At 38.5% G+C, this 25,809-nt stretch overlaps 1 protein-coding gene across 4 annotated transcripts in view; it reads right to left on the bottom strand.

Annotated features, from left to right (window-relative positions):
• The window catches only part of OLA1 (Obg like ATPase 1), a 100,652-nt gene extending 80,523 nt beyond the window's left edge, over positions 1-20,129 (bottom strand). The window contains exons 1-4 of one of the 4 annotated variants that reach the window (XM_087708933.1): positions 20,106-20,129; positions 18,171-18,271; positions 12,961-13,104; positions 11,002-11,129 (exon numbers count right to left, since the gene is read on the bottom strand). In XM_087708933.1, coding sequence (XP_087565059.1) covers positions 11,002-11,129; positions 12,961-13,104; positions 18,171-18,271 — 373 coding nt within the window. In that variant the 5' untranslated portion in view covers positions 20,106-20,129. Of the gene's footprint in view, positions 1-11,001; positions 11,130-12,960; positions 13,105-18,170; positions 18,272-18,703; positions 18,819-19,766; positions 19,962-20,105 lie in introns of those variants that run through there. The other 3 variants (XM_014056465.2, XM_014056464.2, XM_014056463.2) reach the window with 3 other exon arrangements.
• Between the last annotated feature and the right edge of the window lie 5,680 nt (positions 20,130-25,809).

Genomic DNA, 25,809 nt, shown 5'->3' with positions numbered 1-25,809 from the left:
ATTAAGTTAAATCTCAAAAGCACTTTAAATGCTCTAAACTTGCTATTTTAAAAACTAAGGAATAAAAGACTAATCATAAAATAAATGAACTTTTTAATGAGCATGAAAAGCTTTCCCTACCAGAAGGAAAAAAACATTTTCCCAAGAGACCTGTCATGTTAAAGCAGTAGTCAATAGCGGCATGCAATCAGTAAACAAATTCAGCTCTGTGAAAAAAAGAACTACATCAACGTTTAGTGGTTGCAATTTAGATTATTCTAGCGTGTAATACTTTAATTGTATAAAACAAAGCTGGTGTCACAAACACAAAAGAACTTCTTGCAAAGCAAGCACCACAAGTAATTTTTATGCTGCCACTGAAGGCTGACAAGTGATGAGCACTTTGTTCAAATTTATACACTTATGCATCTAAGCCAACAGGTGGCTGGTAAAAAGAAACACTAAAAAAGGATTTTTAACCCTTTAAAAGGTATGTTTTTATAACATGATGTATTCAATCTTCTATTTCCAGCAGAGGAAAATGCTAAACAGTTGCGTGATATATTTAGAATAAAAGGCAAAATTACTTCAAATGAAACCAATACATATCTGTCACAATTCAATGCAGAAATAAAAAAAAGAATTAATGGAGTTATTCATAATATGCATAATAAAGTAAAAATATAGAATTGTGGGCAAGAGCATTTGTGTGCACATGGACATATATTTGTGAGAAAAAGGGAGCAGACACAAGAAATTAGGCCACAGGCAATTTAACTAAATAAGTCAAGAAATGTTAAGGTACTTTGAATGTTTACCAATAACTACTTTAAACATACCTTCTTAAAATAAGTTATTTTAATTCTGGCTTGTCAATATATCAAAACATTTTGTTGGTTTTTAAACTTATTAGAATCCAGCAACCTTAAAGACACTTACCTGTATTCTGATAGATAAAAATCAGTCATATTGCTTCTTAGTACAGACTTTCCAATTTTCACCATTTTTTAAAAAAATACATAAAATTTAATCTATTTAGATCAAATAAGTATAACGTGCCTGTTTCTAATCTCATTGAAAATTGGCTCACAGAAAGACTACATAATATGAAGCCAAATATTCCCTTGATACAAATTTCACAATAATAATAATCATTGAAACTACCTGATTATGGATGAAACATGTAACAGTAATACCCATTGTCATCGGGGCACTTGGTACCATGTCCAAGAATTTTAAAAAAAACACATCAAGAAATTGCAGCTTCCTGCAATAACACCAGCGGAACTGCAAAAAACTGTGTTTCTCGGAGCATCACATATTTTAAGAAGGTTCTTGGTTGATACCTAGGATGTTGGCAGCAACCCGTATCAACCATTAGCACCAGGCAATGGTATTCGTGACACATTTTTAAATGTTCAGTTGAATGAGTATCATATTAGGAGAGGAGGAGGAGGAGGAGGAGGAGGAGGAGGAGGAGGAGGAGGAGGAGGAGGAGGAGGAGGAGGAGGAGGAGGAGGAGGAGGAGGAGGAGGAGGAGGAGGAGGAAGCTAATTGGTCTATAACGCTAAACTGTGACATTATGGGTGACTTGCAGACACTGACTAGAATTATTTATTGGCCAAGTGTGATTGGACACACAAGGAATTTGTCTTTGGTGCATATGCTCTCAGTGTACATTAAAAAAAAAGACTAGTGATCATTGAAGATATTTTCAGGCTTCTGTTATGTGTAGCTTGATCTCATTTGTCTGGAATTTTCAACACCCCAAAAGATTGCTATTCAAAGTACAATATATAGAAGGTAGATAAGACTCTTTTAAAAATGCATTGTGTATTTTTGGTGAATTTAGTAAAGAAATTTCAAGATAAAAGGCTTTAGAAAGTACAGTCTTGAAATTGACTCTGATGACGCTGAATAGAGAATGATTCCCCCCCCCCCCAAAAAAAAGGAAGAGTCAGAAAAGGAACACTCAGGCAGACAAAAATATCTATGCAGTCTCTGGCTTCCCAGTTTGATAATCTAGGATTTCTAAAACCAGCTAAAAATATCACCAACCAAAACATGGTGCGTGTGTGTGTGTGTGTGTGTGTGTGTGTGTGCATTATTTGTCTGAAACTTCCATCCAATCTAGAGCAGAGCCAAAACAACCCTCCCCCAGATTAACTGAATTAATAACTACTAGAAACTATTTGCCTATATCTCATTTATAAAGCTAACTGATTGCATCTCTGCATTTTCTCCAGCAGCAAACATATTATACACAAGCAAATACACAATTCTCCTTCCAGCAACCCAAAAACAAAAAGATAGAAAACCAGATCTGATATAGCAATGGGTAGCAATGGGGAATAACTGAACTGGAAAGGAAAATTAAAAGAAAAAGGGGAGGAACATTGTATCTTTAGGTCAAATGGCCTTAAACGCTTTTCCCCCTTAGGACCCCTTCCCACTTTTAAAAAGGTAACTCATAAAATTACATAAAATACTCATAACAATGTAACTCATGCAAACAAAAGCTCTTTTGGGGTCCCTTTTGTATAAGCTACACTTATTGATATTTGACCTATTAAAACTGGTGGCTTCTCACAATTGTTTGATAAAATTTTAATAAATTATTTTTCAACATAGGCTGGCAAATAATTTTGTTTTTGAGCAAGTGAGCAAACATTGGTTCAGTCCAGTGGTGGGATTAAAAAACTTTTACTACCGGTTGTGTGGGCGTGGCTTAGTGGTGTGGTGTTGCTTGGTGGGCGTGGCTTGATGGGCGCAGCAGGAGAAGGATATTGTAAAATCTCCACTCTTGCCACACTTCAGGGGAAGGATACTGTACAATCTTCATTCCCTCCCCACTCCAGGGGAAGGTTACTGCAAAATCCCCATTTCCTCCTGCTCAGCTGGGACTCGGGAGGCAGAGAATAGATGGGGGCGGGGCCAGACAGAGGTGGTATTTACCGGTTCTCCAAACTACTCAAAATTTCCACTACTGGTTCTCCAGAACTGGCAGAAGCTGCTGAATACCACCTCTGGTTCGGTCATTAAAAAACAGTTAAAATTCACTGAGCAAGCAGGCCTTCAGATACAGGCAATAAATTTTCTAAGTAGAGAATAGAGATACATGCCTTTAGACTTTCAACACCATACTTTATTCCCAGCAAATGTAAGATTATTTTCCCTGCCCTAAAAGAAAATAAATTATCTTATTATTGAGTAAGTGTGGGTAAATACAACGTGCAGTCTTTTAATCGTTTTAGAAACATCCTCCCATAAATATAGCCTGGAAGAATCCTTGCTAACTGCCAATTTCTCTTTTGACATGAACTGTCAGATATAATAATATCAACTATTTTGGGATACAGTTTGTATTTTCATTTCCAGCCCGGGGGGGGGGGGTGTATGTGAAACTATCAGACATTTCAAGAAATTTTGAAATATGCATTGCATTAATCTCAAATATCAGTCCATGTATTTACACATATACGTGAGGACACCTGTATATGCATGCCTATATGGGCAAGATTTTGATTTATTACAATTCACTGTGCCCATTAAAATACTCTTATCAAATGTTCTAGACCTTTGCTTGGGATTTCTTCAATATCAGAATTGAAGGCTAAGAATTTTCAGTGTATTAGTACTTTATTAAATATACTTTATACAAAAATATCTTATATCTGTACCATGGTAGCACAGTGGTTAGAATGCAGTACTGCAGGTATTTCTGCTGACTGACAGCTGCCTGTAATTTGCCAATTCAAATCTCAGCAGACTCAAGGTTGACTCAGCCTTATATCCTTTTTTTTTTAAGGAAATTTTTATTTTTAGACAGACATAGACAAACAAAACATAAAACATAAAAGCCATCTTCAATTACATACAGTGTGTCGATTGGTTACAAGGTTTTTGTGCATCCTTTCCATAGTCATCACTTACAAATTATATGAAAACTCATATTATCAAATCAAATATATTTGTATACATTACTATCATTATACCTCATTTATTTGACTGTCACTATTATTCCTTCATTTTAACATCCTTCTGAGGTTGGTAAAATAAGGACCTAGATTGTTGGGGGCAACATGCTGACTCTGTAAATGTAGAGAGAGGTGCAAAGCACTGTAAAGCAGTATATAAGTCTAAGTGCTATTGCTACTATTTTAATTTCCCCATTGCCAAATATTAATATTACATTTTATTAAAGTCTTGCAAAATACATGTATTTGATAATATTATAATCCAAAAAGACTGGATCTTTATTGTTCTCAGACTGTCTTTCCCTTTTTATAACCTTGTAAGCTTGGAAATATTCCATATTTGCTATAAATAACATATATACAGAATAAGTGAAAAAATAAAAATGTCCCAATAGATAATTGGGATTAAAATCATAGTCACTAGAACTATTCCTATAAAAGTAGAAGTCACAACTAAAACATTAGCAATAATAAAAAGAAATCCAATTTCTCAAAGGAGGAAATTACAACAATCCAATCTTCTACACACACACACACACACACACAGACTGGTTGATGGAACTACCAAGTTTCCTAAAAGCCAGAAGGTCAGGGGCCAATCGCATTTCAGGATGAATGCTACTCTAGGAAGGGTGGGAGGGCAGCAACAAAAAAGATGTGATTACACCTGAAGATGACAGCTCTCTTATTGAGATGATACAGACCTTATTGAGCTGGCAAAGGTTACACAAAGAAGACAGTCCTGCAGAAGATACCCAGGCCCTGAACAACGCAAGGGTTTAAATGTGACAGTCAGTATCTTGCATTGCACCTGTAAGCCAAATGACAGCCAGCGTAGCTTTTAAAGTTATGATATGGCTTCTGGGTACAACCATCACTAACCAAGCCACTGAATTCTGGATTAACTGTACCTTCTGGATGTTCTTCATGGCCTGCGAAGTACCCGTGGTTCGCCCATGAGGCCAATGTTGAGAAAAGACATGGACACGAGCTTTCTCGGGATGGGACGAACCCAGATTGGGGGTCTGGGAGCCCCTTTTATTGAGATAGGACAAAGGCAGGAGGAGCAATCAGCATGTGATTTAAGACAGCCTGTCAAACTACAATTGCTAATCTACTGCTCAGGGAAGTTCTGTCTATATATGGTCAAATCCTGGGCGTCGTTGGGTAAGGCACATCTAGAGCGAACTATCAGGATGTTATGTTATGAACTATCAGGATGTTATGGAGTTTGTTTTTTCCTGTGTGGTTCAGCGTGGCTGCGCATGCCGTTATGCACTGGGCCATGGGTGACCGCCACACCTACACAAGGAGTTATATGACAACAATGGCCGGCTGTAGACTACATTGCAACAGCCCAATCAATAAGTGAAATGTTTAAGAACCAGTTTTGCTAGTTCTGCTGCTGCTGCCATGCAACACCACTAGCCGCAGAACACCTAATGATCCTTTTGCTCGGTTGACAGCTCCCTTGTTTCTAACCAACTGTGGCAGATTCCTAAATTCTGTTAAATCTATAAATTGTTAAAACCATAGATAGACGCTTCTGATACGGGCGTTTTCTGATTTTTCTATTTTACAAGAAACAACAGCATCAGCATTTAGGCTTCTATACCACCCCATAAGCATTTCACAACACTCGCTGGATGGTTTACCATGTCAACAATCTTTGAAACAATCTGGGTTCTCATTTTACTGACTTTGGAAGGATGGAAAGCAGAATCAACCTTGAGCCCTATCAGGATTGAATTCCAGGTTCTGGACAGAGTTAGCCCGCAATACCTTGCTTTAACCACTGTGCCACCAGGGCTCCTGATAACTAATACTCAATATTTCTTAATCTAAATGCCATACCAGAATGTAATACTGCATAGATACTCTCTCTCTCATATACACACAGAAATTATTACAAGCTCTGGTCACAATTTCTATCCCAAAATATACACACACACTAGCCTTGCTATTACTTATACCTCCCTTTTTTATCTATTTTATTTTTAAAGCTGCTGTCAAAATATCGGTAGTTTTTTCAGCAGTTAAGAGTATTTGCTATCACAACCCTTCCATAGCAGTCTTCCAACTGACTATGTTTCTAACAGAAAGAAGAATGGCAAAATGGGAAGGGAGAAACAAATAGTCCACAATCATCTCCTATTTCACAAACCGGCTCAATGCCAATCCTGAATCAGTGGTGGAGCGGCAGAGATGACAATTCAGATAGGAGGACAAATGAGAAAGGAAATAATTCTTTTATCATTCTCACAATTGTTGTGGCCTTCCCTGCTTCAGAATGTTTTTTTGTTCCCCTTCTAAGGTATTTCAGTGTCTCTCAACTCTGACAGCTGAGAAAATATAACAAGCACACTTGTTGTATAGCTCACACTCTGGTAATTTAAACCCTTTGAAAATATGCTAAGCTAGCCTTGTGCCTATCTCAGAATAGTAGAGTTTTTCCAATGTTAATGCAGATGTTCCAACGTTAAAACCTACCTGGTTATAGCCTCTTACAGTTCACTGAAAAGAGAAGCAAATTTGAAACCACAACACTCGATAGTGCTTTATTGTTTCATTTTGCAAAGAAAGAGCTTTTAGGAAACAAAGCTTTTACATTACTAGCTGTTAAGTATCCTGCATGTAAAACATACAGCTTTTTTTGACTGCAAATATTTGGGATAAAGTACAATACAATACAATAGCAGAGTTGGAAGGGACCTTGGAAGTCTTCTAGTCCAACCCCCTGCCTAGGCAGGAAACCCTATACCATTTCAGACAAATGGCTATCCAACATCTTCTTAAAGACTTCCAGTGTTGGGCATTCACAACTTCTGGAGGCAAGCTGTTCCACTGATTAATTGTTTTAACTGTCAGGAAATTTCTCCTCAGTTCTAAGTTACTTCTCCCCTTGATAGTTTCCACCCATTGCTTCTTGTTCTACCCTCAGGTGCCTTGGAAAATAGTTTGACTCCCTCTTCTTTGTGGCAACCCCTGAGATATTGGAACACTGCTATCATGTCTCCCCTAGTCCTTCTTTCTATTAAACTAGACATACCCAGTTCCTGCAACCGTTCTTCATATGTTTTAGTCTCCAGTCCCCTAATCATCTTTGTTGCTAAAGGTAAAGCTAAAGGTTCCCCTCGGACATATGTGCTAGTCGTTCTTGAATCTAGGGGGCGGTGCTCATCTCCGTTTCAAAGCCGAAGAGCCAGCATTGTCCGAAGACATATCCGTGGTCATGTGGCCAGTATGACTAAATACCAAAGTCACATAGAACGCTGTTACCTTCCCACCAAAGATGGTCCCTATTTTTCTACTTGCATTTTTATATGCTTTCAAACCGCTAGGTTGGTAGAAGCTGGGACATGTAACGGGAGCTCACTCCATTACACGGTGCTAGGGATTCGAACCGCCGAACTGCCAACCTTTCTGCTCGACAAGCTCAGCGTCTTAGCCACTGAGCCACCACGTAAAATATTTGGGGTACATTATCCTAATTCAATGGTTCTTAAAAAGTTTTCCTCATCTCAAGTAACGACATTACCTTCCACAAAGCTGTCTCAGCAGCAGTAGTTCCAAACTGGATCCTTGTCTCACAAACAACCAAGTACAAATTGCTCCTTTACCTCAGGATATGCCCAAATTAACCCCTCGGCACTCTCTTCTTCCTCAAATCCGGTAGGAGTACCACTCAGCGGTAGTAATATTCGTGCCATGCCCAAATAAAGTAATTCCTCAGCCTGGGGCGAGAGGTAGGAAATATTTGGCAGTACCCAAATCGTGTTCAAATTCAGGTTCTACTGTTATTTGTATATCTTGCTAAGCCTCAGCTGCCACACTCCACATCATCCAGCCTTTGAAAAAATAAGTGTCTGGCCTTTTCATATCCCAGGGTAAGAAGGAACCCAGCTGAACGACCATAAGATGCCAGCTTGGATTCTATAGCACTCCGCCAGCTTGAAACTCCTACATGCTGGTACATCTTAAATTCATCTCCAAGCAAATGTTGACATCTAAACTCCAAATTTCTGGAGTGAGTTCAAGTGCAATAAAGGTGTCAAAGCCTAAGTACAGCTGCACAAAGGAAAACTGCACATGCTGAGGGAACGAGAGGTGGCTCCGGCTTTGTTCACTCAGATGCTGGTGCAATGAAGTGTAGCGACACACAAGGATCGCCACATATCTCTCTCCCTCCTGCAAGCAGTTTCCAGCAATATCTATCAGCAGGGATGATTCCTACTTTTTTTGAAATCACAGGAAGGCCACGTGGAAAGAAGACTTGCCAAGAGGCAGGTGGGAGATGTGGCAACCGCAATATCCAAGTCTTATTAAATGCCTTCTGAAAATGCAATGTGTACGGTATTGCAAGATTTTAAAACTAAAATTGTCTCAATGGGCTTAAGTAAGATAGGGGACCACAATCGTAAAAAAATGTTACATATTTGTTAATATTGCACGGACCCAAAAAATGAGGTATTTTGAATGTGTGTGTGCTGTTGTTGCTTTTACAAAAGCAGTGGAGGTAGTCCTCAATTTATGATCGGTCACTTAGTGACTGTTCAAAGTTATGGTAGACGCCGAAAAATAGATTATTTGAAATACCTGGATTTGAAGTTCCGACATTCCCCCCCTCCTCCCTTGCAGGCGTGACCACATTTTGGGCTAGAACACATTTACATCTGATTCTAGTGTTCTGTGGTCATATGACGAAAAACATCCAATAGCAAACAATGAATCGACGTAACAACTGCGGCATTTGCTTAAGAACCACCACAAAAAAAATCATAAAATTGGGCCTGGTCATGTGATGGCTCACTTTACCACCATCACAATTTACAACCGAAACAGTGGATTCTGTTATGGTTGTAAGTTGAGGACTATCTCTAATAGGCTCAACATTCAAATGCATTCTAACTGTAATAATGTAAAAAAGAAATCATACAATTAATTATTGAATAAGATAGAAAATGACAGCTGGTTCTAGTTTTCTATATGCTATTCTGCTAAATTAAAAGTTGTACCAAAAGTCTTTCTGGATTAATCAAATGCCTCCTGGAAAAAAAATGCACACAAATACCTTAAAAGAGGAGCCAATCCATAATAAAGGTATTTTTAAGAACCCACCCATTGACTCTTCCAGGGGATCCGCAATGTCAAATAAATATTTTAGAAGTACCCAGCTTACATTTCTAACACAGTAAATATAAATTGATATAATAATTCACACAAACCAAAGCCCTTTGGGGTCTTCAAATGTTTTTGGTAATGTGCAGATAGTCCTCCAGTTACAATCACAATTAAGCCCAAAATTTCCATTGCTAAGTGAGGCAAGTTGTTACGTGAGTCTGTCCCATTTTACAATCTTTCTTGCCACAGTTCTTAAGTGAATCACAGCAGTTATCAAATTAGTAACATGGCTGTTAAGTGAATCTGGCTTCCTCGTTGACTTTGCTTGTCAGAAGGTCGTGAAAGGTGATCACATGATCCCAGGAACACAACAACTGTCATAAATACATGCCAACTGCCAAGCGTCCTAATTTTGATCATGCGACCTCAGAGGTGTTGCAACAATTATAAGTGTGAAAAATGGTTATAAGTCACTTTTTTCAAAGCCGCTGTAACTTCAAATGGTCACCAAACAAATGTTTAAGTCAAGGACTACCTGTAGAGTAAAGAGGTTCTCTGAGACCAAATTGTATGAGAACTATTGTTTGAGACAATACATATAATTGTTAAAGTCTCTTGAAAGATTAAGAAAAGCTATAAAAATCTAAATGTACCTTTGGCTCAGGTTAGAGAAACCAGTACTGTCTCTAACCAGAACTACTTTATTCTGATTAGAATGAAGTCTGCATGCTTTTCTTCAACCTTTTTATCTTTTTAAATATAATAAAAAATAAATTAAATACAAAAATATAAATGCAATATAAATCCTAAAGAAGAAATGCTAATATTGCCCCTTCAGCTGCCCTGAAGAAAATTAAACAGCTGCCACAAAGGAAAAGGGGGTCAACTTATTTTCCAGTGCACCAGAAGGCAAAGCAAGAAACAATGGATGGAAACTAATCAAGGAGAGAAGCAACCTGGAATTAAGGAGGAACTTCCTAACGGTGAGGACAATTAACCAATGGGACAGGTTGCCTTCAGACGTTGTAGTGGTTCATCACTGGAGGTTTTTAAGAAGAGACCAGACAACCACTTGTCTCAAATTGTATAGGGCCTCCTGCTTGAGCAGGAGATTGGACTAGAAGACTTCCAAGGTCTTCTGATTGGACTTAAAGACCTCCAGCTGTATTCTGATTGAATTGCTTACTAATTAATGTTTTGCCTCAAGCTTGCTTTCTGTAACCAGACCAGCCAAAACTAAGTCTGAAGTACCCTGTTTCCCCGAAAATAAGACCTCCCCGGATAATAAGCCCAATCGGGCTTTTGAGCACATGCACTAAAATAAGCCTTCCCCCAAAATAAGACCTCCCTAAAAATATTACAACACAGTAGCAGCCATGAGGAGACAATGCTGCCTCCTGCACTTCAAAAATAATAAGACCTCCCTGAAAATAAGGCCAAGCACTTATTTCTGGGGTCAAAAGAAAATTAGACCCTGTCTTATTTTCGGGGGAACATGGTAGGTTCTCCACAGGGGTTTGGAATAGAAGACTTCGAAGGTTTCTTCCAACTCTGTTATTCTGTTATTCTGTAGTCTGCCAACAGTGTGGAAACAACTGGTGGATGCTGCTCATCTGTCACATATGGAAATACTCTTTAACTTTCTCTTCAACTAATCTATTCTGGAGCAAAATTGAGTGATAGAGTGAGGTTGGGAGAAAAGGTCTCCCAACGTATAGAGAGAAGTTTATCAATATAATTTTGAATAAAGCACACTGCCTCAGATAAACTATGAATGGGAATAGGGATCTTCTTAACAAGTTTCAGTCTGAAAACATGCATCTATTAAAGTATTATATAATACATTACAAAAGGTTTTATCTAGTAATAGATAAAAATAATAATGTTGTACACAATATAGTAATTAAAACCTTAAATTGCTTACGAAGTAGATGAAATATTCCGTCACAGGCGCTAATATGCGACAAAAAGGCATTTCCTAGTCCCTGTCCAGCATGGGCCCCTTTCACAAGTCCAGCAATATCCACCACATTCAGAAAGGCTGGAATTTTGCTACAGGGAAAAATTCAAAATATGAGTCATTAACAATATATGGCCATGTTATCATCAATTAGCAATTATCTACAATGATACATAGAATAATATAAAGTGGTAATTGGCCAAAAAGCATCCATGGACTTTGCAGCAGGGCTTTCTATCTTTTTGACTGCAGTTGTAAATGAATTTTTATTTTACCCTCTCTAAGGTTACATCATAATTCCTCTTTCCATAAACTATCCTTTCTAAACCCATAAATTACAAGTTCATTTTTCTCTTTTTCCAGCAAAAAGTCCACAAGGGGTTTCCAGTCAGTGATTTATGTAGCTATTGATCAAACATGTTAATTTTTGCCGTCTCCGCTAGTTCTGTCATCTTCACCAACCATTTCTCTATTGTAGGCATTTCAGAGCCTTTCCACTTTTGTGCGCATAATAGTCTTGCAGTAATAATCTTATATAAAAAATAATATTCCATAGCTCTTTTCTAACTGGCTATTTATTAATGCCAGCAAGAGAAGTCCTGGTTCCAGTTGAATGCTGATCTTTAAAATTCTTGTATCATTATGTGTATCTGAACGCAGAAATTTCTGGCTTTTTTACAAGTTCACCAGGCAAGATAAAATTACCCTTCATGTTGTTCAAATATCATTATACATTCTAGATAATTTTTCTGGAATCATATACCGAAAGTACATCATTTTATAAAAATTACCTTTTAGGTTATAGCCGTTATGGCAAACCTACGGCACGCGTGCCAGAGGTGGCACCCAGAGCCCTCTCTGCTGGCACATGCGCCGTTGCCCCAGGTCAGATCTCCATGGCGTTTCTTCTCGTTTGCAGGGAAACAGAAGCTCATGAAAGGAAAAGATCTTATCTCTTGCTGTGCTGCCAGTGTTGGGATGCCCTGCCTCCTACCAGCCAGCTGGTCTTTGGGTTTCTGCTGCGCATGTGTGCATGCTTACGCATGCGTGCATGTTCACACACAAGTGTGCATGTTCACACACCTGTGTACCTTTCCATTTGGGCATGCACGTGCGGTTTGGGGCACTCGGTGTCTAAAAGGTTCGTCATCACTGGGTTATAGCGTATATTTTCCATAACCATGACTATAAGGTTGTTATAATTTAGAGGGGAGACGGAAACTCAAAATAAAATGTGCAGTACCACATATAATTTCATGCACGCCAATTACAATGATGCAATGTTGACAAGCCATCCAGAGTTATCTCTGAAGGAGATGCATATAAATTTGTGTGTGCGTGCGTGCGTGCGTAGTATAAAAGCAGAATAAGGTGGAGAAGAAACAGATGAGATGTTTATGTGGCTTTACAGTAGTCGAAGCTATTCAAGTTTGGTTGTCCTGCTCTCAGTTCCTTGTTAATTGTCCTTACTTTTTAAACCATGTTAATTAAAAACAAACCCTTTACACAAGTAAATGCTTTTAAAATGCACCTATTTGCTTATATTTTCAATAAAGAATAGTAAAGCATAGGAAAATTAGCACTTATCAACTGAAGCAAACAACAACAACTTACTGTGTAGTAACTTAGGCCCTCAAAAGATAAAACTAGTTTCAAAACTTGCCTTCTTATTAACAGAACATTTTTCATTAACTGTATCAATGAGTCATTTATTCATACACACACATTTATATCTATCCATAAGTAAGGTATAAAAGCTTCTCAAATGTATTACTCTTAAAAAATAATCCATATTTAACCCTATTATAAAACCTTTAATGTTCCTGAAATAAAGTTGCAGAATTCAAACCTATTAAATAGAGGTACTGAGAAATGTTGGTTTTTAACCAGAAACAAACATCTGATGACACTTCACATATTTACCTTGGAGGCTTATGGTACTGGCAAAGAAATTCATATCGATCATCTGGCACAGGCACTCGGCTCTCATTTGGATCAATAGTGCAGAAGGGAAAGTTTTCTGCTGCAGCTTGGCTCTTGGTTAATACATTGAAAAATGTAGATTTCCTTTAAAAAAGAAGAGTTGCCATGTTTTACACTCATTAAATGACATATAAAGGATATATCACTACTATGGTTGTGACGTAATTCAAGATCAGTCAGAAAGGGATTTGAAGTGTGACGAGTCTCCAGACTCCGTAAACCAATTGTATGGTCCCGGGAAGTGACATGGCTGCCTTAAGAAGTAGAGGACACGGATAATGTTTATGTTTTCATGTGATCCAAAGCAGTTTTAAGTCTTCAAATCCAAAATATTACACAGCACTAATTATTAGTGAATACTGAACACCACAAACATCTCATGAAAATGTCACGTCTTTGCATTTGTTTTGCAAAGAAATGATGAGAACTTTAAAAAAAGGATTTCCATATTTCTACAAAAAACCTTTTCTAATTTGTTTGAACTGTAATACATTTCTAGTTTCTGACAAATGTTTTAGCAGCTCTCTAAAAATTAGCATAAATCTCATTTTCAAGATACATATTTGAATGCATGCTTCGAATTTCACATTTGGTGGAAGGAATATTTATGATTAAATCTAGTCTTCAAACAGCTATGCTCAGATTTTATTCATCACATTGGAACAGCCACAGCAAATTAGCTGTAGAATTTTTTTCCACACTGACCCATCAGATGCCATTCAAAATGCTATAGATGAACCTAGAAATGATCTCACATTCCCATTTTATTTTGCTGGCCATCAGTAATACTGGTCAGAATTTTATTTTATTTTCAGAAAACCAGTACTGAGGTTAAAGCAATTGTTTTGGAAATAATAATAATTAGAAAGTTATGCTGAAAGTTCAGAGTGTAGTGGTTAAAGTGCTGGGCTAGGATGGGAAATCTGAGCCTAAGTCTGTACTTGACAACAGTTCATACAGTTATTTTCTATCAGTCACTGTCATTCAATTCAATATTCCCCACATGTAGTACACTAAACTTTGACCCAAAAATTATATATATATATGTATGTATGTATATGTGTGTGTGTGTGTGTATGTATGTGTGTGTGTGTGTGTGTGTGTGTGTGTGTGTGTTTTATTTGTGCTGATAAATAAATAAAGGGAGACTAGTATAGATCTATTTCAAGCTATTTAGCTCTCATCAGCTAGCCATACCCTTACTGGGATTCGAACCTGTGCTGTATTGCATCTTAGGCAACGTCTTAGCCATTAAGCCACAGGTCTCCTCCTTATCAGCTGAAGCCAGGAAAGAAGGTATATATTTAGAGTCACAACCCCTGGTAAGCCCCAATTATGGGAGGAAGCTAACTGCTTCCATCATCTGACGTTCGCCTAAGATGCAATACAGCACAGGTTCGAATCCCAGTAAGGGTATGGCTAGCTGATGAGAGCTAAATAGCTTGAAATAGATCTATACTAGTCTCCCTTTATTTATTTATCAGCAAAAATAAAAAACACAAATATAACAAAGGCAACAGTAAAAATATTGGGTTTCTGTCGTGATGGACTCTTGTGACGAGCCGATTGACAGATGATGGAAGCAGTTAGCTTCCTCCCATAATTGGGGATTACCAGGGGTTGTGACTGTGTGTGTGTGTGTGTGTGTGTGTGTGTGGTGTGTGTGTGACTATTTACCAGGGGTTGTGACTCTAAATATATACCTTCTTCCCTGGCTTCAGCTGATAAGAAGGAGACCTGTGGCTTAATGGCTAAGACGTTCACCTAAGATGCAATACAGCACAGGTTCGAATCCCAGTAAGGGTATGGCTAGCTGATGAGAGCTAAATAGCTTGAAATAGATCTATACTAGTCTCCCTTTATTTATTTATCAGCACAAATAAAACACACACACACACACACACATATATATATATGTGTGTATATATATATAGTGGGAAAGCAGAGTTTCTGAGAATGAAGCAATATTCCAATATATCCAATTCAACCACTCCTATTTTATTCTTCCAACTAGTAAGTACAGCTTAACAAAGTATGGGCAATGTGTTACTATCTACCTTTGGATCTGACAGGTCTCTCCAAAACAAACAGAAACAAAACAACAAATTATAACTTCCAACTTTGTGAAAGAATAAAATAAGAATTCTAAAGCGTAAGATAAATATATTTCTTTTTTATTTATATAGTACAACTTAAAGCAGTGTACATAATGCTTCCTTGGTCTGAGGGAAGGTGGCTTTGTTTATAGCATATAAATAGTGCCATAAATCTAACCACTTAGAAGAGGCTTTAAAGCACTGTGAAATGATATATAAATCTATCATTTCACAGTGCTTTACAGCCCTCTCTAAGCAGCTTTCAGAGTCAGCCTATTTCCCCCAACAATTTGGGTTCTCATTTTACCAACCTTGGAAGGATGGAAAGTTGAGTCAACCTTGAGCCGATGAGAATCGAATTGCTAGCAGTCACCAGAATTAGCCTGCAATACTGCATTCTAACCACTGTACCATCACGGTTTATGTCCAGTCACTCAGCTGTCTTCCATGCTTAAGAGAGAACTAGAAGTCACATTCTCCCAGTTCTCCCAGACTACTAAATAGAAGACCAGGCCAGAAAATAAAGCTCAACGAAAGTCTAAAATTACTTTTTATAAAAGTATAAAATCAGAATCTTCCAAGTCTGAACGCACTGCACATATTTCTTCTTCTTACACTTTTTTACTTATTAATTTTTTATCCTGCCTTTATTACTTTATAGGTAACTCAAGGCGGTAAACCTACGTAATACTTCTTCCTTCTTCTATTTTCCCTCCCAAAACAACTTTGTGACATGAGTTGGGCTAAGAGAGATTGGCACAAAGTTACTCAGCTGACTTTCATGCCTAGAGTGGGACTAGAACTCACTCTCTCCTGGTTTTTATGCTACTATTTTAACCAACACAGGTAGTCCTCAACATACGACTGCAATGAAGCCTGTGCATAACCGTTGTATGTCATAAATCATCATGTAACCAACTCAATTTTACAACTTTGGTGGCAAGCCAGTGATTCTATATGAGTGCAATTTTACCAGAAGCCGATGTGAATGCCAATTTTCGACAAAACCATTGTAAAACGTGGTCATGTGACTATAGGACACTGTGGCCATACTGCCAAGCACCTAAAGTTCAGTGATGTGACCATGGAGGAAGTCTGACCATCAGAACTTTGTATCTGTGCCATAAGTTCCTTTTTCTGGTTGGTCATAACTTCAAATAGTCACTAAGCAACCAGTCATAAGTCAAGGACTTTCCATACACCAAACAGGCTCTCTATTTCATTTCATTATGTAAATTGGTGAGGTGTCTGCCTAAGCGGTTTCTGAATGTTGTCTCATTAAAATGATTTGGCCTTCTTTGCTTAGGTAACTGTTTCTTCATATTTCCCTCAAGATCATTTTTTTAACTCTCTACAGTTTCTACTCCAGCATCTTAGTCACAATACCAAACTCTCAAGCCTACTGTAATTCAAACTCAAATTCAATGTGTGAGTTCGTTACAGTCAGCCAGATGTTCAGAGTAAATCTGGCTAGCATTTTTGTCCACCTACCGAATCCTTCCCAAGTACCTGGGATAGGCAGATATAGATGTTTAATGGCGTTACCCATATCATTGCAGGATGTACTGTAGGCTATCCCAAATAAAGCTGCCTTTTGCAACTGACTGATGGGGTATTTGTCAATGCTGATGGTGTTCTAGTGGTGCTCCAGTTGTTTTGGGATTGCACCCAAGGTGCCTATTACTATTGGTACTATCTTTGCCTTTTTCCACATTCTGTTTCTATTTGCAGGAAATTATTATAATAAGAAATATTACTATCTGTGTTTGTTTTCGATTCTCAAGTGGGAAAATTCAACAGTTTCCAGAATACTCTAATTTAACATTTAAACAATACGGTACATGTCCACTTTTACAAAGTCAAAGCACTTGTTGGAACTTTTGAAACAAACTTAAAAATGAGTAGAACAGAATACCTGTGCTTTCTTATTAAATTTGATGGCAGTGAACTATATTACACACCAGGGAAGTCCATAATTAATATTTTACTATCTCATTTTTTTTCAATTTAAACACCAAGCTTTATTCTTTCTATAATATATCTGTTGCCTCCTCTGAATACCACTTTAATTTCAGTTATGTTGCTTTCCATGTTGAAAGTGGTCTTTTCTTCTGAATTTATCAAATCTTTCTTCTCTTTCTTTCCAAAATATTTTGAACAAAGCTATTCTTCAACTATCCTAACTTTACATTCTTGGTATCTCTACTGCTATCTAACTATTTCTCAATATTCAGCAGACAATCTTGGGGTCTTCTCTTCCAATCCTATCTTATATAGACTTTACAAACTCATAACAGGGGATCGAAAGGTGCTTTTTTTCAAGAGGCAACCGGGGGGGATGGGGGATTTTTGAGACGACCATGACCTGGATGATTGAGAATCTCCATAGACATTCTCAACAGGGGAAGTGTCACAGCTGGAAATATAAACCGTTTGTGAGAGAAGGTATAGTCTCTGTTTTCGTCATGTATATTCTGATAAAGGTAATTCAATATTTTGTAAACAGAAAAAACAGAATTATAGAATTCTTTATTTTTCCCTTTCAAAACTTCGTGTTCCATGCAAATCAATACGAGATACGTTAGCTCTACATAATCAACTTTCCAGTTCATTACTTTGGTTAACAAAACTTTACATTTCCTTTGTTTCACATTTTTAAAATTATCTAGCAAGATAAAACTAAATAAAACATACTTATGTTTTCAATGAAATGTAACAATTCTTTTTATTTTTACAAGTGAAGGATCTTTATACATGAACTTTCCGAAGAAAATGTCAAATTAATGAAAGCTATTTTTAATTTAGCACATAAAAAGCTAGTTTAATCATTCACTATTTTAAGACTGCAACTTCAGGACATTTGACATTTTCACATTCAAAACTAACATGCACTCTCTAAAATACAATTATGACTGCCAGATTAGAAAACCTTATCTGAGACCAACAATTTTCCACAGTGCATTTTTTGCAAAACAACTCTAGCTTGATTTAATCAAGACAGCCTATAAGCTTTGGGGTGACTAAGCAAAGTTTAGTGACTTTTAAATCACTTACCCAACGTTTGGCAAACCAACAATGCCAATTTTCAAGGATGTCCCAAATCTTCCAATGATTGGGTGTGGTTTAATTCCATCACCTCCCTTTTTGGGGGGCATCTGAAATTAGAAATAAAGACCACATGAAAAGCCTAACATCCAAATGCCTTTTCTTACATCCTAGGGAAAGGTGGTATTCAGCAGGTTCTGACCAGTTCTGGAGAACCGTCAGCAGAAATTTTGAGTAGTTCGGAGAACCGGTAAATACCACCTCTCACTGGCCACGCCCCCATGTATTCTCTGCCTCCTGAGTCCCAGCTGATTGGGAGGGAATGGAGATTTGCAGTATCCTTCCCCTGACATGCCCACCAAGCCTATAAAGTTTGGGATGACTAAGCAAAGTTTAGTGACTTTTAAATCACTTACACACCAAGCCACACCTCACCCACTGAAGCAGTAGTAAAAAAAATTGAATCCCACTACTGTCCCTAGGGTTCCAAAAGCAACACCCATTCAACACGTGCATTTGACTGACTACTGTACATCAAATACCTTCCTGGGATCCATAACAGCCCAACATAGCAATGCTTTGGGGATGCCCAAGAGACAGGAATAGAGGCAGCAGCCAGAGGACAACCAGGAATACAATTGTACATAGCAAGGCCTTCTTGTGCCACAGTTCTGGTAGCCGCTGAATCTGGTTCTGCAAAGCTCCTGGATATGCTGAGCTAAAAATAACCACCTCGGAGCCCAAGAAGGGATTGAAATCCAGCACCGCCAATTCCTCCTGACGTTTTCTGTGCTGAGTGGCAGCTGCGAGGAGGATTTCCCCAGCTAGTCAAACGAACAGGCGGGAGGGCTCTTCACAGAGCAAGCACTCAAAACTCCTCCCTCGGGACGCTCCCAACTGGGCTCCCAACTGAAGGGGGAGGACACCCCAAAACACAGGAAGCACCAGCTTTGCACCCCTATATATACCTCCCACTTCAAGCAAAAGGCTAGCTGGCTTACTGCACGCCATCTCCGCCTTAAGCATCTTTCCTAACCCGGCAGGCATTTCTCTTCGCCGCCTTTCAGACTCAGCCAAGCCAGGAGGTCATCCGCATTGCTTCCAAGCGGCTTCCCAAACCCAGGATAGGGCACCTGCAACACCCCGGGTCGCGTATGGTGGCATCGACCCTCAGTACCCCTCGTTGCCTCTGCACGGAATCAACCACTTTGGAAGAGTCCCGCTCCGGGCTCCAACTGCACCGAAAGGGGAGCGAGAGAGCTTGCAGAGCCGCAACCTCGGTCCCCGCCTCTCGCGGCAGAAGGAAGGAAAGGCCGGCAGGCCTCTTGCCCCGGACGCCTTTCCCACCTCCCCGTGTGGCAGCTGCCCTCCCCACACCCACGCCCCACAGGAGCCCTTCGCCTCCTTTCCTCCGCGGCGTGGAAGGAGGCAAGGCAGCCGCTGAAACCTGGCTGGGAACTGGGGAGGAGCTGCAGATCCAGGCCTCCTCCAGTCGCACCCCCCCACACACACACCGGTACACACACGCGCACACACAGACAGCATCTCCGAGCACGCGACGCAGAACACGCGCCACGAGCCCCCCGCCCTCCCAACCTCACGCGCCTTCACCTTGCTGCCGGGGCAAGCAGAGGGGCGCCCCACAAGGCTGGAGAAAGCGGCAGGGAGAAGGGGAACGCCTCCCGCGCGGCCACGCTCTCTTCTCTCGCTCTCTCTACCCGGGCAAAAGCAGCCGGCGGAACGGGAGGGACTCGCTTCCCTCTGGGGCGGAGACTGGCGGAGGGGAAAGGTCACGGGAATTGAAAGTGGGGCGCCTGGACCTGCGCGGAGGAGGGAGCCGCCGGGAGGGAAGGGGTGCTTCTTCCCATGGAGCTGCTCCTCGGTGGTCCGTTTCCCCCCCCCCCACAACCCCCGCGGGTCCATCCAACCGGCAGTGACTCTTGCCTTGCTCAGTCGGTGATTGGGCCTCCTGGCGTGCAACCGTCGAGGCGGGTCTCCCTCCGGGATCTCCATTCAATCGCAAATCGTTTCTGTTTCCTTTACCTTGAATAATGATGATAATAATAATAATGAGGCAGAGGTTCCTTTTGGAATAAGCATGGGGCAGCCTTAGTGGCCAGGACTATTTACAAGGTGGTTTTGGAGCAGGAGCTAACGACAGGGACACACAATTTGTCCGAGTTAAATTACTGTTTTAAGGGTTTCTGCACAGGGCTTCTTCCTTTTTTTAAAAAAATAATAATTTATGCATGCATAATTAACAATCTTAAAATAAAAATAATTGCTTTTTTAAAAAAAACCGCTGTTACTTGTGAAGTCTGCCGACTCATCCCGACCCCATGGACAACGTGGCTTCATCCAACCACCTCATTCTCTGTTGTCCCCTTCTTCTTTTGCCCTCAGTCTTTCCCAGTATTAGGCTCTTCTCTAGTGAGTCCTTCCTTCTCATTAAATGACCAAAGCATTTGAGTTTCATCTTCAAGATCTGGCCTTCTAAAGGGCAGTCAGGATTGATGATCTCTAGGACTGACACATTTGATCGCCTTACAGTCCAAGGGACCAAGTCTTCTCCAGCACCGTAGTTCAAAGGACTCAATCCTTTGGCGAGACTAAAATGCAAATTAAGAAAAAAAAATACCAAATACCATTCACTAATGAATTTTCTGCTATAATATGAATACATATTACATATCGCAAACTTCGCCATAGTTGCACATATTGCTGCATCCTTTGATCAGTAGAAAATACTGCATTTTCTGTACAGGTGAATCACACATTTCTAAGAAGTGTTCTTTGACATAATGGAATACGGGTGGTCCTCACTTAACAACAGTAATTGGGAGGGGAAGTCTGTTGCTAAGCAACATGACCATAAGTGTGATGCCATGTGAAGATGCTGATTTATGATTTCAGCAGTCCATTACCGTTATTTAGGTAAATCCTCTGTGATCAAAGCATCCTGCATTCATGTGATCACCATTTGCAATATTCTGTTAGCTTCCCCATTCGACCTTGAAGTAAAGCAGCTCAGATGCTTTTGAGGCAGTCAAAGCGTTTGTTTTATTGATCTGTTAGAAAAGGGCTGTCAAACTCAAGACGAGATCCGGCCTGCAGAGTGCTTAGATCTGGTTTGCGGGGCTGGCCTGGAAACAGCGAAGGACCGGTGGCGGTGCTGCCAGCGAAAACGGAGCTTGGGAGGGTCGCACGCATCAGAGCTCCATTTTCCCGGCAGAGGGTTGCAAGAGGCCATCTATTTTGAGCAGTTACTAGAGGAAAAAATAAACATCGGACTCAAGACCTGGGAAATACGAAGGTTTTTTTTTCCTTCTCCTTTCCTTTTTCCCCCCTTTCTTCTACAAAAGATTAAGATGGCGTCAGCTTCTCTTCCGGTTTCAAAGTAGTTGGATTAACTTAAATTTAAGGTGGACCAGAATTTTGAAATAAGATTTGTATAACTAACTGCAATCTTGGAACTGGATATTAAGAACAAAAGACTAAGATGGCTCCCATTGCTTTTTCCCACAGAAGTAGAAGTAGATAAAATTAAGGTGGATTAGAACTCTGAAACAAGAATTGTATAACTAACTATAACTTTGGAACTGGACATCATGGAAAACTGGGAATTAGAAGAACTACGTGAAATTATAACAAATATGCATAAATCATTAAAATCAAGCCTAAATAGAATTCTGAATCCAGGGAAGCAGAGATCTAAAGAAGAATTTAAAGAAGAAGAAGGGGGGGCAAGACAACGAAGTGGGAGAAATGGAGGGAAATAAAAAGCAAACAAAAAACTCCATCAGTCTTGGCAGTGGTATAGGGAAAACTATAAAAAGAGGTGTCCCAACAAAAGAGTAAAAAGCAGACAAAAGTAGTTTTGGAGGTTGTTAATGGCATAAGGAAAATTGAACCTAGGAGACTATGCCCCAACAAAGAGAAATGTAAAATACTCTTGTGAGGGTGGCTTGGGGAAAATTGATGGGAGTGGAGGTGTTAAAATAAAGAAAAGGGAGAAGACAGGAATAGAGAAGTGGGACAAACGACTTGCTAGGAAAAAAATCAGATATCTAGATACGGGAAAATATAAAGCAAGATAAGGGTTTTATTCCTAAATATGACAATAAAATGGAGTTGATAACTGGGTGAACATAATAATGGAAAGATAACTTTAAAAAGCCCAAAATATATGGAATATGGATAAATATGAAACTGATATGAGGAGATTGTAAAGCAGAGATTTGTGTTTCACTTTTATACATAATTAAACTGAGTTGCGAATTGATTGAAAATGACAACAGAAGGATAAACATTAGTTAAAATATATGAAACATGGATATGTGTGTGTGTGTGTGTGTATAATATATATATATATCTATATCTATATATCTATATATCTATATCTATATCTATATCTATATCTATATCTATATATATATATATATATATATATATATATATATATATATATATATATATAATCTTTTAAGGTGATGAATAAAGTGAGATGTTTCTGTTTGTCATTTTACATAATATATTAAGGGAATTGTAATGAACATTGAACAGTTAAGTTTGTCGTTTATAGACAATTTAAGGGTAAGCTAACCCAAGATATGGAAAAATGGAGAGGGAACATGGAATATATCTACAATGGGAAATTACTGAGATTTAAAGACAGAATCAGAAATCGTAAGGATGTATAATTATATAAAGATAATGATGAGAATAGCTGGGAATTGTAACCAGGTCTACATCTTGACCAAAATTAGGGGGGGGGGGGGTTAAAAGTACAATGACTATATATGTATACTTTTTCTATTTTTTTAAGAAAGGAGGAGAATATATGTTAAAATTAAATATGTATATTAAAAAGGAACTATAAATACCATCAACATAAAATGGAGCTTGCTCAGAAACTAAAATACACCAAGTAAACAAATATGGTATATGGAGAGTGGAAGAGCTAATAATTGTGTTTTGGGAGTTGATGGTAAGATGAATTGATGTAAACGTTTAATAATACAAAATGATTTCTAGCTATGTAATAGTATACATGTGATTATATGTTATGAAAATGAAAAAATAAAAAATACTAAAAAAAAGAATTATTTATCATCAATTTTAAAGTAGATTTTATCCAAAAAATTAGGTATGCATAATTCTCATCAAAATTCAATTTACCATATTTTTCAGACTATAAGACACACCGGAGTATAAGACACACCAAGATTTTGAAGAGGTAAATTTTTTTAAAAAGTTTTTGCACTCTGCAGGCCTCCCAAACCCTCTGCATGCCTTGTTTTCTGGAAAAAAAAATATGGCATGCATAGGCTTTGGGAGGCTTGTAGAGTGCTCCTGGAGGCTGGTGGCGGGGGCAAAAACGAGCAAAAAAGGCCCACTTTTCACTCATTTTTGCCCTTCCCAGCCACCAGCAGCACTTTGAAGGTCTCCCAAACTCTCTGCATATCCATTTTTGGGAAGGGGGTGGAGTTTCAGGAGGCCAAAAATGCTGCATTCAGTGTATAAGACGCACCCAGATTTTCACACTCTTTTTGGGGAGGAAGGTGCATCTTATACTCTGAAAAATACAGTACATCCCATTATGGCCCAATGATTTCTCATTGCTCATGCTCCCAGAAATTAAACACCTTGTCAGCTATACATTGTTCCAAAGCACTTTCCATGCTTGCAAAGGAAGTAGATAATAACTTCCCAACTTTGCCCAGAATTGTTGATATTCAATTTCCTATTTACACTCCACCAGGAGATGGCTGATAAAATATTGGCTCAATTATATTTTTGCAAGTTAGACAATAATAATCTTAATTTAGCCAAAGAAAATGTTGGTGATCCCCAATCCCAAATAAATTTCCTTAATAATTTTATCTATTCAAAGGAAATATTTATTTGCTATTAACACAGGATTCCATAAACAAAAGACAGTGTTCATTTTAATAACATTAATTTTGCCTTAAATGTTGGTCTATTGTTTTCTGTTTCATCTTCCTGTTTGTTTCCAGGCCCAAAACAGGGCTGGTTTTAATCAATAGAGTCTCTTTTAGATTGGGGCTAAGTTCTGTATTGCCCAAGTGACAGACAGTGGCCAAATGCAATTGGTTATTTGAGGATCCAGAGACCATAAACCCATCAGTAAATGAAGAAGAAAAAGCATAACATATCAAGCAAGAAAATAACAAAACTCTGTTCAGCTGTTGGGACTCCCAGTGGAACAATAGTGGAAAGACCTCAAAAGAGTGAAGTTATATAGCACTCAGCAGTAAGTCTATATAGAAGATCTCAAAATAAAGGGTACAATACTAGGGTCTGGTCAAAACTTGCTACCAAAACCTCATGATCTCCTTTGTATGGTACTGAGATTGCAGAACCTGACCTTGGCTAGATAAACAAGAGCCTGGAAACTCTACAGATAAGCCAGTATTCAACTTAAATCTTGATATTTTCCCACAGCTTTGTGAAGATTCCTCCCTTTCTTCTATTTATCAAGCAAGACTGTAAAAGCAAGATAAACATCAACATAACTCTAAATCTAGAATTTTCTTAACATGAAGGAGAAATCAAAAGATGTGATTACACACTTCAAAATACAATGGTCTCCCTCAATGCCTCTAAGTTCTCAAAAAACTATATGACCCAGCTCAAAATTAAAATTAGAGATTCTTTTGCTACTGGAGTAGACCATCATTCCCACTCATTTGGTAAGTTGGTAAGTTTTAGGATAGAATATTCTTAAGAAGCCCTACATTCTGGGAAAGACTAAGATTTCTCAATAGTGACTCCAATGGAGCCAAGTTTTCATCACTGCTGATTTTTTCAAAATCCCCAAAGACATGCTCATTTATGTCTTTAAATGGTGCTTTTAAAATACGAAGAACTGGATTGTAAGACACACAAATGTACGCTAAGTAAAAAATTAGTCTATAAGATGCCACAATATAGCTGTTTTTTGCCTGTGATAGTAAAGAGCTATTTCTTTAATCTTTTAGATTTGCCTTATTTGGTTGGATTAAAAAAAGAAAGAAATATAAGTGCTTCTGTGTAAGATATCCTACACATAAATCTAAATCTTTGCAGGTTGGATGAGAGAAAGCCAGTAGTTAAAGTGATGAACAATGCCTTCGGGATTCATTGAGTGGCCAAAGCTGTGAGGATAAAATGAGGAGAACTTTATTAGTACTATGAATGGCAAGAGTACAAGTGAGACATGAATGTGATCGTCAAGTTTATTTGGGCAGGCAGAAATTTGGTGGGGAAATGGCATATAAATTTTAATTACGATAGACGAGGAAAACCATTATGCCAATAGAGGAAAGGATATGGATAATGCCATCTAGTATAAAAAACTGCAGCTAAATCTACAATAAAGGTAAGCAATCAAACATAAGGAAGTCATATTAACTGGTTGGTTTCAGAATAGGAACACTTTGAATTCCTATATGACTTTCTTTTTATGATGTTCCCTGAATATCTTTAAATCTTAACTCGTCTTGTAGTAAAATGTTTGATTTGAGAATTCTGGGATGAAATTATTTCTTTGCCTATTTGTTGTATTAACATTTTTCATTTCTTAGAGATTCTTGCATTCATGCACAAACTTTTCAGGCTATGAGAATTAAAATGGGTCACACAAGCA

This window comes from Thamnophis sirtalis, unplaced genomic scaffold (genome assembly GCF_051295495.1).
Source record: "Thamnophis sirtalis isolate CommonGarterSnake01/CBP01778 unplaced genomic scaffold, rThaSir2_p1.2 scaffold_1, whole genome shotgun sequence".
NCBI lineage: Eukaryota > Metazoa > Chordata > Lepidosauria > Squamata > Natricidae > Thamnophis > Thamnophis sirtalis.
This window is presented reverse-complemented; position numbering and strand designations above follow the sequence as displayed.